The sequence below is a fragment of the Lampris incognitus genome, chromosome 9 (genome assembly GCF_029633865.1).
Source record: "Lampris incognitus isolate fLamInc1 chromosome 9, fLamInc1.hap2, whole genome shotgun sequence".
In the NCBI taxonomy this organism is placed as follows: domain Eukaryota; kingdom Metazoa; phylum Chordata; class Actinopteri; order Lampriformes; family Lampridae; genus Lampris; species Lampris incognitus.
The window spans coordinates 1,335,324-1,348,278 of NC_079219.1; the positions used below are offsets into that span (position 1 = coordinate 1,335,324).

The 12,955-nt window shown below is 43.9% G+C and overlaps 2 protein-coding genes across 4 annotated transcripts in view; one reads left to right on the forward strand and one right to left on the reverse strand.

The window, feature by feature from the left end:
- pear1 (platelet endothelial aggregation receptor 1) overlaps positions 1-6,144 on the forward strand; it is a 142,028-nt gene extending 135,884 nt beyond the window's left edge. For both annotated transcript variants that reach the window (XM_056286382.1, XM_056286383.1), the window contains exon 23: positions 4,834-6,144. In XM_056286382.1, the coding sequence (XP_056142357.1) occupies positions 4,834-4,976 (143 nt within the window). In that variant the 3' untranslated portion in view covers positions 4,977-6,144. The remainder of the gene's footprint in view (positions 1-4,833) is intronic.
- A 65-nt stretch (positions 6,145-6,209) lies between these two features.
- The window catches only part of lmna (lamin A), a 115,388-nt gene continuing 108,642 nt past the window's right edge, over positions 6,210-12,955 (reverse strand). For both annotated transcript variants that reach the window (XM_056286386.1, XM_056286385.1), the window contains 2 exons: positions 11,710-11,889; positions 6,210-9,504 (listed from right to left, as the gene is read on the reverse strand). In XM_056286386.1, coding sequence (XP_056142361.1) covers positions 9,469-9,504; positions 11,710-11,889 — 216 coding nt within the window. In that variant the 3' untranslated portion in view covers positions 6,210-9,468. The remainder of the gene's footprint in view (positions 9,505-11,709; positions 11,890-12,955) is intronic.

Genomic DNA, 12,955 nt, shown 5'->3' on the forward strand with positions numbered 1-12,955 from the left:
ATCGGCTTGGAAGAGTGGGGTAATTGGCCGGATACATCCATCATCCATTATCCAAACCACCTATCCTGCTGTCACGGTTGCGGGGATGCTGGAGCCTATCCCAGCAGCCATTGGGCAGCAGGCGGGTAGACACCCTGGACAGACCGCCAGTCCATCACAGGGCTGGATACATTTGGGGAGAAAACGGGGTAAAAAAAAAAGGCTGAGCGATGAGAATGGGTTGAATGCAGAAAACAAGTGTCTTTGTAATTGTACAACTATACATTGAGAGAATAAAGTGGCGTTCGTCCTTCCTTTAATGTGCGAGCGCCCTCTGTCTAGTAGAAGTACACAACCTCTGAAAGGAGTGGGTGAGCTACGGCTTACGTAGGCTTCATGTTCTGCAGGAAGCTGTGTTCACATACTGTATTGTCAAGCTCTGAGTATTTTTATTAGCCGGCTGTCTTAGCTAAACAAAGCTGTAAACAGGCTTTTACAACCATGTTACATTTTATACACTGTCCGAAACTCCCTACCCTGACACCATCGATGCGGATGGGGAAAACCTGCACGAGAAAACACAAAACAAATGTAAGAAGTAGCCAGCACTGTCTCAACACCAGCTTTTATTGATAAAACTGTGTAATGTACTGGTGTAGCCAGGAAAAAGGAAAAGTACAGTACAGGAGCATGGAGTGGCTATACAACTGACTAGTCTAACGAGTCTGTGTCTTTTAAAAGTACAGTACAGGAGCATGGAGTGGCTATACAACTGACTAGTCTAACGAGTCTGTGTCTTTTAAAAGTACACTACAGGAGCATGGAGTGGCTATACAACTGACTAGTCTAACGAGTCTGTGTCTTTTAAAAGTACACTATAGGAGCATGGAGTGGCTATACAACTGACTAGTCTAACGAGTCTGTGTCTTTTAAAAGTACACTACAAGAGCATGGAGTGGCTATACAACTGACTAGTCTAACGAGTCTGTGTCTTTTAAAAGTACACTACAGGAGCATGGAGTGGCTATACAACTGACTAGTCTAACGAGTCTGTGTCTTTTAAAAGTACACTACAGGAGCATGGAGTGGCTATACAACTGACTAGTCTAACGAGTCTGTGTCTTTTAAAAGTACACTACAGGAGCATGGAGTGGTTATACAACTGACTAGTCTAACGAGTCTGTGTCTTTTAAAAGTACACTACAGGAGCATGGAGTGGCTATACAACTGACCAGTCTAACGAGTCTGTGTCTTTTAAAAGTACACTACAGGAGCATGGAGTGGCTATACAACTGACTAGTCTAACGAGTCTGTGTCTTTTAAAAGTACACTACAGGAGCATGGAGTGGCTATACAACTGACTAGTCTAACGAGTCTGTGTCTTTTAAAAGTACACTATAGGAGCATGGAGTGGCTATACAACTGACTAGTCTAACGAGTCTGTGTCTTTTAAAAGTACACTACAGGAGCATGGAGGGGCTATACAACTGACTAACGAGTCTGTGTCTTTTAAAAGTACACTATAGGAGCATGGAGTGGCTATACAACTGACTATTCTAACGAGTCTGTGTCTTTTAAGAGTACACTACAGGAGCATGGAGTGGCTATACAACTGACTAGTCTAACGAGTCTGTGTCTTTTAAAAGTACACTACAGGAGCATGGAGTGGCTATACAACTGACTAGTCTAACGAGTCTGTGTCTTTTAAAAGTACACTACAGGAGCATGGAGTGGCTATACAACTGACTAGTCTAACGAGTCTGTGTCTTTTAAAAGTACACTACAGGAGCATGGAGTGGCTATACAACTGACTAGTCTAACGAGTCTGTGTCTTTTAAAAGTACACTATAGGAGCATGGAGTAGCTATACAACTGACTAGTCTAACGAGTCTGTGTCTTTTAAAAGTACACTACAGGAGCATGGAGTGGCTATACAACTGACTAACGAGCCTGTGTCTTTTAAAAGTACACTATAGGAGCATGGAGTGGCTATACAACTGACTAGTCTAACGAGTCTGTGTCTTTTAAAAGTACACTACAGGAGCATGGAGTGGCTATACAACTGACTAGTCTAACGAGTCTGTGTCTTTTAAAAGTACACTACAGGAGCATGGAGTGGCTATACAACTGACTAGTCTAACAAGTCTGTGTCTTTTAAAAGTACACTACAGGAGCATGGAGTGGCTATACAACTGACTAGTCTAACGAGTCTGTGTCTTTTAAAAGTACACTACAGGAGCATGGAGTGGCTATACAACTGACTAACGAGTCTGTGTCTTTTAAAAGTACACTATAGGAGCATGGAGTGGCTATACAACTGACTTCTGACAAGTCTGTGTCTTTTAAAAGTACACTACAGGAGCATGGAGTGGCTATACAACTGACTAGTCTAACGAGTCTGTGTCTTTTAAAAGTACACTACAGGAGCATGGAGTGGCTATACAACTGACTAGTCTAACGAGTCTGTGTCTTTTAAAAGTACACTACAGGAGCATGGAGTGGCTATACAACTGACTAGTCTAACGAGTCTGTGTCTTTTAAAAGTACACTACAGGAGCATGGAGTGGCTATACAACTGACTAGTCTAACGAGTCTGTGTCTTTTAAAAGTACACTATAGGAGCATGGAGTGGCTATACAACTGACTTCTGACAAGTCTGTGTCTTTTAAAAGTACACTACAGGAGCATGGAGTGGCTATACAACTGACTTCTGACAAGTCTGTGTCTTTTAAAAGTACACTACAGGAGCATGGAGTGGCTATACAACTGACTAGTCTAACGAGTCTGTGTCTTTTAAAAGTACACTACAGGAGCATGGAGTGGCTATACAACTGACTAGTCTAACGAGTCTGTGTCTTTTAAAAGTACACTACAGGAGCATGGAGTGGCTATACAACTGACTAGTCTAATGAGTCTGTGTCTTTTAAAAGTACACTACAGGAGCATGGAGTGGCTATACAACTGACTAGTCTAACGAGTCTGTGTCTTTTAAAAGTACACTACAGGAGCATGGAGTGGCTATACAACTGACTAGTCTAACGAGTCTGTGTCTTTTAAAAGTACACTACAGGAGCATGGAGTGGCTATACAACTGACTAGTCTAACGAGTCTGTGTCTTTTAAAAGTACACTACAGGAGCATGGAGTGGCTATACAACTGACTAGTCTAACGAGTCTGTGTCTTTTAAAAGTACACTATAGGAGCATGGAGTGGCTATACAACTGACTTCTGACAAGTCTGTGTCTTTTAAAAGTACACTACAGGAGCATGGAGTGGCTATACAACTGACTAGTCTAACGAGTCTGTGTCTTTTAAAAGTACACTACAGGAGCATGGAGTGGCTATACAACTGACTAGTCTAACGAGTCTGTGTCTTTTAAAAGTACACTACAGGAGCATGGAGTGGCTATACAACTGACTAGTCTAACGAGTCTGTGTCTTTTAAAAGTACACTACAGGAGCATGGAGTGGCTATACAACTGACTTCTGACAAGTCTGTGTCTTTTAAAAGTACACTACAGGAGCATGGAGTGGCTATACAACTGACTAGTCTAACAAGTCTGTGTCTTTTAAAAGTACACTATAGGAACATGGAGTGGCTATACAACTGACTTCTGACAAGTCTGTCTTTTAAAAGTACACTATAGGAGCATGGAGTGGCTATACAACTGACTTCTGACAAGTCTGTGTCTTTTAAAAGTACACTACAGGAGCATGGAGTGGCTATACAACTGACTTCTGACAAGTCTGTGTCTTTTAAAAGTACACTATAGGAGCATGGAGTGGCTATACAACTGACTTCTGACAAGTCTGTGTCTTTTAAAAGTACACTACAGGAGCATGGAGTGGCTATACAACTGACTAGTCTAACAAGTCTGTGTCTTTTAAAAGTACACTACAGGAGCATGGAGTGGCTTTACAACTGACTAGTCTAACAAGTCTGTGTCTTTTAAAAGTACACTACAGGAGCATGGAGTGGCTATACAACTGACTAGTCTAACAAGTCTGTGTCTTTTAAAAGTACACTACAGGAGCATGGAGTGGCTATACAACTGACTAGTCTAACAAGTCTGTGTCTTTTAAAAGTACACTACAGGAGCATGGAGTGGCTATACAACTGACTAGTCTAACGAGTCTGTGTCTTTTAAAAGTACACTACAGGAGCATGGAGTGGCTATAGAACTGACTAGTCTAACAAGTCTGTGTCTTTTAAAAGTACACTATAGGAGCATGGAGTGGCTATACAACTGACTAGTCTAACAAGTCTGTGTCTTTTAAAAGTACACTACAGGAGCATGGAGTGGCTATACAACTGACTAGTCTAACGAGTCTGTGTCTTTTAAAAGTACACTACAGGAGCATGGAGTGGCTATACAACTGACTTCTGACAAGTCTGTGTCTTTTAAAAGTACACTACAGGAGCATGGAGTGGCTATACAACTGACTTCTGACAAGTCTGTGTCTTTTAAAAGTACACTATAGGAGCATGGAGTGGCTATACAACTGACTTCTGACAAGTCTGTGTCTTTTAAAAGTACACTACAGGAGCATGGAGTGGCTATACAACTGACTTCTGACAAGTCTGTGTCTTTTAAAAGTACACTACAGGAGCATGGAGTGGCTATACAACTGACTAGTCTAACAAGTCTGTGTCTTTTAAAAGTACACTACAGGAGCATGGAGTGGCTATACAACTGACTTCTGACAAGTCTGTGTCTTTTAAAAGTACACTATAGGAGCATGGAGTGGCTATACAACTGACTAGTCTAACAAGTCTGTGTCTTTTAAAAGTACACTACAGGAGCATGGAGTGGCTATACAACTGACTAGTCTAACGAGTCTGTGTCTTTGCAGAGCGTCAGAGTTCTCTTGGACACGCCTCCGAGCCCGACACCCAGAACCACTACGATCTCCCTGTCAACAGCCACATCCCAGGCCACTACGACCTGCCACCTGTCCGCCGACCCCCATCCCCATCCCGCAGGAGAACACCTTAATGGCCCCTACCAGCAGACACCCGTACACACTTCTTCTTTCAGCTGGGCAACGCAATCATGTTTGTATGCAACAAAAAGAAAAAAGAAAAAAAAAGAAAAAGGAAAGAAAATCCAAAGAGGAGCTGTGTTTATTAAGCTCTTGTTTGACAACTGAACCCCCACCTAGTTTGGACCATCCACAGCGGGAGGGGGAGGTGGGGTGCTGCTGCCCAGCGTGTTGCGTACATATGTCGCCCCCTGCGGGTCAAAAGTGGTATTTGTCTCGCCACGCCAGACTTGAGAGCCAGACTGTGCAGCCAGCGGGGCTGCTGAGCCGGTGGTTAAGAAGGTGACCCCAGCGGGGTTTTCTGAGGACGCAACAAGTCACACGTACACACACACACACACACACACACGTCCCACGTGTTCATCTACATACGGCTCACTTTATCTTGCTGTCATGGAGAACAATGTAAATTTCCCAGTGAAAGAAAAAACACAACTGATCAGGACTAGAAGGTCCTGGTCAGCAAGCCGTGTGCTCGGAGTAAGATGTCACGTGTTTAAAAGATGGCAGAGGGGCTCAGGCTGATACGATGGCTGACCTGACCCTGCAGCACGTCGACCATAAAGACCTGCACCCATACTCGAGTCACAAGGTTTCCATGACAGCAGCATCTTGAATGTTGTTGCACAGTCATACATCTTGAAGAGGCCGTGATGGATTCTGCATGCGTTTTATCTGCCGCTTCAACCATTTATGATGAAGTGAGTCGGCGGTGACGACTCTGGGAGCTTATTAACGTCCGTTTGAGAAACGCTATCAAGTAATGGCTCTACTCCAAAACGCCGTATATTAGGTTTTGGATAAGTTGGGGTTTAGCATTTAACATGTTTGTAATACTGCAGCTGCTGTTTGAGAGACCAGTAGGTCAGTTTGTTCTCTTGGTGTTGTTCACTCGTCAGGATACTCAGCTTCTTCCCCTCGTTCTGTATATCTTGTTGTGTAGCAGAGCTCGTCATTTGCAGCTCAGTCCTGTCTGTCTCCCCGTCCATGGCCACAGGTGACCTGCGCTGCAGAAGCTGGCGTGCTTTACACCGGTAGTTTGTACAGTAGAGCTGCTGCTTACCACGTCCATGTATCTGTGAATGTACCACGCTCCTGTTGTAAGATAATGTAAATAAAGACGGCTGCACTTTCGGAGGGTCTTGTGTGTGTTCGCTGACAGAGAGGCTGTACGCCAGGCAAAGCAAACACATTACTGACCACCATTCTTGGGAAAAGGGGTTTTACTTGCCATTTTATTTTTGTATAAAACAGAAAATAACATTCATTACATGGACTGCGGTTGCCTGGCTTTTCCATAAGGGTGATTATTGTGATTAATATGATTATAACATGCGAACACGACGGCCCAGCTTTAACCGCTCACATCGACACCGAGCCCCTTTCAGAAACGCTTCAGCGTCTCGTGGACTAGAGGTGATTCTAACAGGTACATCGGGACTAAAGGGTGGACTTAGCATTTACCAACACCCTCAAAGGGTCTCTAAGTGTTGTGGCTTTCATGAAACTGCCACCCGTCGCCTGACGGCGCCTGCTGACAATGCTGATCAACAACAGACATGACCGAAAGTGAAAGCCACTTTATGTGACATTGTGTTCTTGCAGTGAGTGTGTTCTCTGCATGCAACCATCCTGTTGTGTAGCAGCGGCAGCGCCCGGGGACCAACTCCTGGTCCTCTTTCCACCGCCTTGCTCAGGGGCACAGGCAGGAGTATTAATCCTAACATGCATGTGTTTTGATATGTAGGTCTGTTGCATGTCTGCTATCATCAGCTGTATCAGGATGGGCAGCATGCCAGTCTGACATGGTTCCAAATGACTTTTCAGGACCAGCATTGTGAACAAACGCTGACACGGGGCGACTGTGCAGACCTAAACATGGGGAACTTAAATGTAAATTGTGTGACTATGCATACATAGGTGCTTTGACGGCTAGAAAGGAGCCTGTGAATGGCTGCTCAACCCTTTAGTCCCCAGCTGTACATGGAGTGGTCTGCACACCACCACCTCTTATGACATCTTGAGAACGTCCAGGCTAAGGTGTGGTGATGCTGCTCGATAAGCCAGGTAAGAAAGTCACAGAAGGTGGAATCAGCTCCTGTGGACACGACGTTACTGTCTTCAGTGACAGTCTTGCGTCGTGGTACGTGGGACTGAAGACGTCACTCAGATGATGATGAAACGTGTCTCAAGAAACGCTGTGTCCACATGGGTTGATTCAACCTTCTGTCATATACAGGCAAATATACTCAGAGTACACCTTAGTGTAACACAAGACGAATACAAACATCTTTGGTAGAAGCAATTTCTCACGAGGTGGCGGTGTTGAGGTTTAACTTTATTCATTTTAAATCAGCATCAGGACTTTAAGGCACTTGGAGAGGCACAATATCAAAATCCGACATCTACCTAAAATATTTTCTTTGAAGAGCAAAAATCTGAGCACAAAAATCTCCTTTGGTAAGTGATAGTTTGCATAAAATACCATACAAAACAAAAACATTGCAAAAAAAAAAAGCCATCAAGTATTCTCCAAACCTGCTTTGATACGGAGTAAAACTGAAGCTGCCAGACTACAGTACAAATCTACCTGCCGTGCACAGCTGGCAAGGCCATCGGTGAATGCAGCACATTAAGCCAAACTGGATACAGACCCCACAACCCTGCTAACATTCAATACTCGAAAGCATGCCTGAGGATGTGCAGCGCCATAAAGCTTTAGAGGAAACACAAAAAGAAGAAAAAGCCCTTTTGACCAGTGTTTCTGAGAGAGAGAGAAGCCAAATGGGGACTACTGACAGTCACAAGACTACAATATAAAGCATGTGAGCAAGTTATTCACGAGGCGCCAACAGACACCGATATTTCTGCTTCCAGAAAGCTGCATGAAGGCACTTGTGTTTTGTCTCGGTCTGTAAGCAACTGCTCTGTGAAGGGAGTGTAACGTTGTTTTGAGTGTGCTGCAGCAGCGACTCGGGGCAAGTCTCTGCAGCCGGGCACAACGCCGGCTTGACAGCAGGAACTCCTATAAAGATATAAGACAAGTTCTTCTCAAACTACATTTGTGAGGCTGTCACCGTATGTTGACGAGTAACTCGCGACACGTCTCATAAGGTGTCCGGAAGTCATCAAGAAAACTGACCCGGTAACAGACAACATGTACATGTGGCCATGACTGAGACCATGCTCAAGGATCCGATCGGTGCTGCTCGAGTCAGCGACCACGAGCCCTCAGCTCTACAGACACTCACAAGCAGAAGGTCTCTCACGGATACTGACATCATGACTCCTGGTGACAACCACAACTGACTAAAAACAACAAATAACAACACTTTTCACTGTGCAGACGAGATGCGACCGTGAGTTTGGCTTGCATGGAGATTCAAACGGGTATCTGGGCATACATTAGTTAAACAGACAGACAGGGAGGGAGGCCTGTCGACCACTGCCGGTCCTGACAGTTCCTTCATGGACACGTCGCATCAACATGATTCGTCTGGAAGCTCCATCTATTCTGTCAGTCGCTGTACTGCCCCAACACACGTCCAGAACGGACTCCATCGTCTGGCCAACAACAAAGCAAACGAAGCAATTACAACCAAGCACACGTCCACCCAAACCATTATCTGAAAAACCTCTCATTGGGCGGGTGCACCTAGTGGCTGACTCCATGGACAAAACCCTCGGTGCCCCCCCCCGCCCCAACCACGCCACTCTGCAACCACACCGCACCATCCCAACATGCACACAAACGCACAATTACCCACCGATCCAGAACTTCAGACCGGGTTAAGTCCTACTTACAGGTTAAATCCTACTGCACTTCATAAAAAGGCTGTCAGAAACTGGCCGGACGGCACAAGTGGGCGGCCAGGGTCCTGACCGCCCGGGTTCTCTCCCGCACATGTGGGCGGCCAGGGTCCTGACCGCCCGGGTTCTCTCCCGCACATGTGGGCGGCCAGGGTCCTGACCGCCCGGGTTCTCTCCCGCACATGTGGGCGGCCAGGGTCCTGACCGCCCGGGTTCTCTCCCGCACACTCATTCCTGACAAGTTTACCGGCTGTGCGTGTTGAGGGATGACAGCTTGGCCACTGGATGTGAAAGCCCAGGTCAGATAATGCATAGGGGCTGGTCAACAGAGAGCCGTGTGTGCGTGTGAATACTCATTTGTACATTAGTGTATATCCGCAGTGCACACGTTAGTAGAAGCAGCAGTCAGGCCCACATGCAATAACAGACTGGATATATAAAGTCAGCGCTAAATAAGAGAAGAAGAAGAAGAAGAAAGGATCCCTTGCCAAGCCAGTCCATCCTGCAGATGACTCCGAATAATAAACCAGGTCATACAAAACATGAAGAAAAACAAAAAGACAACATTAACTGGTATAAAATATGTCTCCTGAATGGGCTGCAGGAGGTCGTGGGTTCAGGTGAGTTGGTCTTGTTTTACATGATGGAGCAGTTCTCCGGGTTAGGGCGGCCCTGGAAGAGGAGGAGGTGGAGGAGGAGCAGAGACAGGGAGGAGATCCAAACAAGAAAATTAATCTTACAAAACGTGAGAATGAGACCTAAAATAAAAACACTCTGAAACAATGCTGAACGTTACTGAGCACTGTAACTGTACAAAACATGATGTGATTTCCATGATCACATGACTTCACCTATGATGTTATGCCTACATGTTAGGTAGTTTATGCCTACATGTTAGGTATGTTATGCCTATATGTTAGGTATGTTATGTCATGTCTACATGTTAGGTAGGTTATGCCTTTATGTTAGGTAGGTTATGCCTATATGTTAGGTAGGTTATGCCTATATGTTAGGTATGTTATGCCTTTATGTTAGGTAGGTTATGCCTATATGTTAGGTAGGTTATGCCTATATGTTAGGTATGTTATGCATTTATGTTAGGTATGTTATGCCTATATGTTAGGTAGGTTATGCCTATATGTTAGGTAGGTTATGCCTATATGTTAGGTATGTTATGCATTTATGTTAGGTATGATATGCATTTATGTTAGGTAGGTTACGCCTACATGTTAGGTAGGTTATGCCTATATGTTAGGTAGGTTATGCCTTTATGTTAGGTAGGTTATGCCTTTATGTTAGGTAGGTTATGCCTATATGTTAGGTAGGTTATGCCTTTATGTTAGGTATGTTATGCCTATATGTTAGGTAGGTTATGCCTATATGTTAGGTAGGTTATGCCTGTATGTTAGGTATGTTATGCATTTATGTTACGTATGTTATGCCTATATGTTAGGTAGGTTATGCCTTTATGTTAGGTATGTTATGCCTATATGTTAGGTATGTTATGCATTTATGTTAGGTATGTTATGCCTTTATGTTATGTAGGTTATGCCTACATGTTAGGTATGTTATGTCTACATGTTAGGTAGGTTATGCCTATATGTTAGGTATGTTATGCATTTATGTTAGGTATGTTATGTCTACATGTTAGGTAGGTTATGCCTATATGTTAGTTATGTTATGCCTTTATGTTAGGTAGGTTATGCCTTTATGTTAGGTAGGTTATGCCTACATGTCAGGTAGTTTATGCCTATATGGTAGGTATGTTATGTCTATATGTTAGGTAGGTTATGCCTACATGTTAGGTAGGTTATGTCTATATGTTAGGTAGGTTATGTCTATATGTTAGGTATGTTATGCCTATATGTTAGGTATGTTATGTCTATATGTTAGGTAGGTTATGCCTACATGTTAGGTAGGTTATGTCTATATGTTAGGTAGGTTATGCCTATATGTTAGGTATGTTATGTCTATATGTTAGGTATGTTATGTCTATATGTTAGGTATGTTATGTCTATAAGTTAGGTAGTTTATGCTGATATGTTAGGTATTTTATGCCTAAGTGTTAGATAGCTTACGCCTATTGGTTAGGTATGTTATGCCTATGTGTTAGGTATTTTATGTCTATATGTTAGGTATGTTATGCCTACATGTTAGGTAGTTTACGCCTATACGTTAGGTATATTATGTCTACATGTTAAGTATGTTATGCCTATATGTTATGCCTACATGTTAGGTATGTTATGCCTATATGTTAGGTATGTTTATGCTTATACGTTAGATATGTCATGCCTATATGTTAGGTATGTTATGCCTATATTTTAGATATGTTATGCCTATATATGTTAGGTATGGGCAATAATTCTACATTATTATCGTCTTTCAGTGATGTGAATGAAATTCAGATATTGTCATATCCAGATACACAACTTTGTTGTCTAAATTAATAATTACAACCTGTGGCCAAAGACTTCTCACCGTATCAGGTCTGATATATTTGAGAGTATTATTTGAAAACTAGTTTTGGTTTGATATTATACTTTACCAGAGTTTCATGTGATGAACTTCAGATGGATTCTTTAACATGGTGTTTTTGGATATGCAGATATCATTGCATATCGATACATTTCTCCTTGGTTAACGTGATAATATTTTCCCGTATCGCCGAGCACTACTGTATGTATGATTCATCTGGGCTCGGTCTGACGGTATTTTCATTTGGCCTCCTTTTAACCATGACTTTTATTTTACATGATCGCTCTGTGTAGGATGTGTTTGTTGACACTTAATATAATCTCATTTCCTGTGAGAGACACGTGAATCATTTCCCTCCATGTTCTCTCTCCACTCACCTCTGGGAGAGTTTCAGTGAATTACCTGTCTGGGCTGGTTGGTGCCCATGATGAAGGAGTGCCCACCGAGACCCTCGGGAAGCCCCCCGCCGCTGCTGCACACGGCCGAGCTCCCGCGCTCCGACGACTGGCCGCAGGAGTCGCAGATCACCGTACGGCTCCGCAGGTTGTACTCGCTCTCCACGCCGCTGGTGCTGTGAGCTCCCTGCAGGGGGCGACACACCACACCACAAATGTACCTGCTGAAAGCGCTGTTCCCATCACAGCCTATGTAATAACACACCTATGTAATGTTGCCTATATAACAACACGCCTATGTAACGTAGCCTATGTAATAACACGCCTATGAAACGGAGTCTATGTAATAACACACCTATGTAACGTAGCCTATGTAATAAGACACCTATGTAACGTAGGTCGGGTACCTGCAGTCAGTCTACTGTTTATAAGGGTGGGGGTACCTGCAGTCAGTCTACTGTCTATAAGGGTGGGGGTACCTGCAGTCAGTGTATTGTTTATAAGGGCGGGGGTACCTGCCGTCAGTCTACTGTCTATAAGGGTGGGGGTACCTGCAGTCAGTGTATTGTTTATAAGGGCGGGGGTACCTGCCGTCAGTCTACTGTTTATAAGGGTGGGGGTACCTGCAGTCAGTGTATTGTTTATAAGGGCGGGGGTACCTGCCGTCAGTCTACTGTTTATAAGGGTGGGGGTACCTGCAGTCAGTGTATTGTTTATAAGGGGTACCTGCAGTCAGTCTACTGTCTATAAGGGTGGGGGTACCTGCAGTCAGTCTACTGTTTATAAGGGTGGGGGTACCTGCAGTCAGTGTATTGTTTATAAGGGCGGGGGTACCTGCCGTCAGTCTACTGTTTATAAGGGTGGGGGTACCTGCAGTCAGTGTATTGTTTATAAGGGGTACCTGCAGTCAGTCTACTGTTTATTAAGGGTGGGGGTACCTGCAGTCAGGTGAGACTGAAGAGGTCACTGAGATGATGAGGAAACGTTCTCAACAATACAGTTGTATGCGCCTGAACTGATTCATTGTTGTGTGACTTTCTGACCTGGATTACGGAGCAGGCATCAAGACGTTAAGTAAACAAATTGTGAAGTTGTCCTCGAATGAGCAAGTAATAAAAAATATCGCTCAAATTATGTAATTGCTCTTGATATGACATGACATGACATGACATGACATGACATGCCGCCTTGCATACAAAACATAGAATCACGTTGGAGTTGTAGTTGAGAAATCAACTCGGTGTTTCTATGCT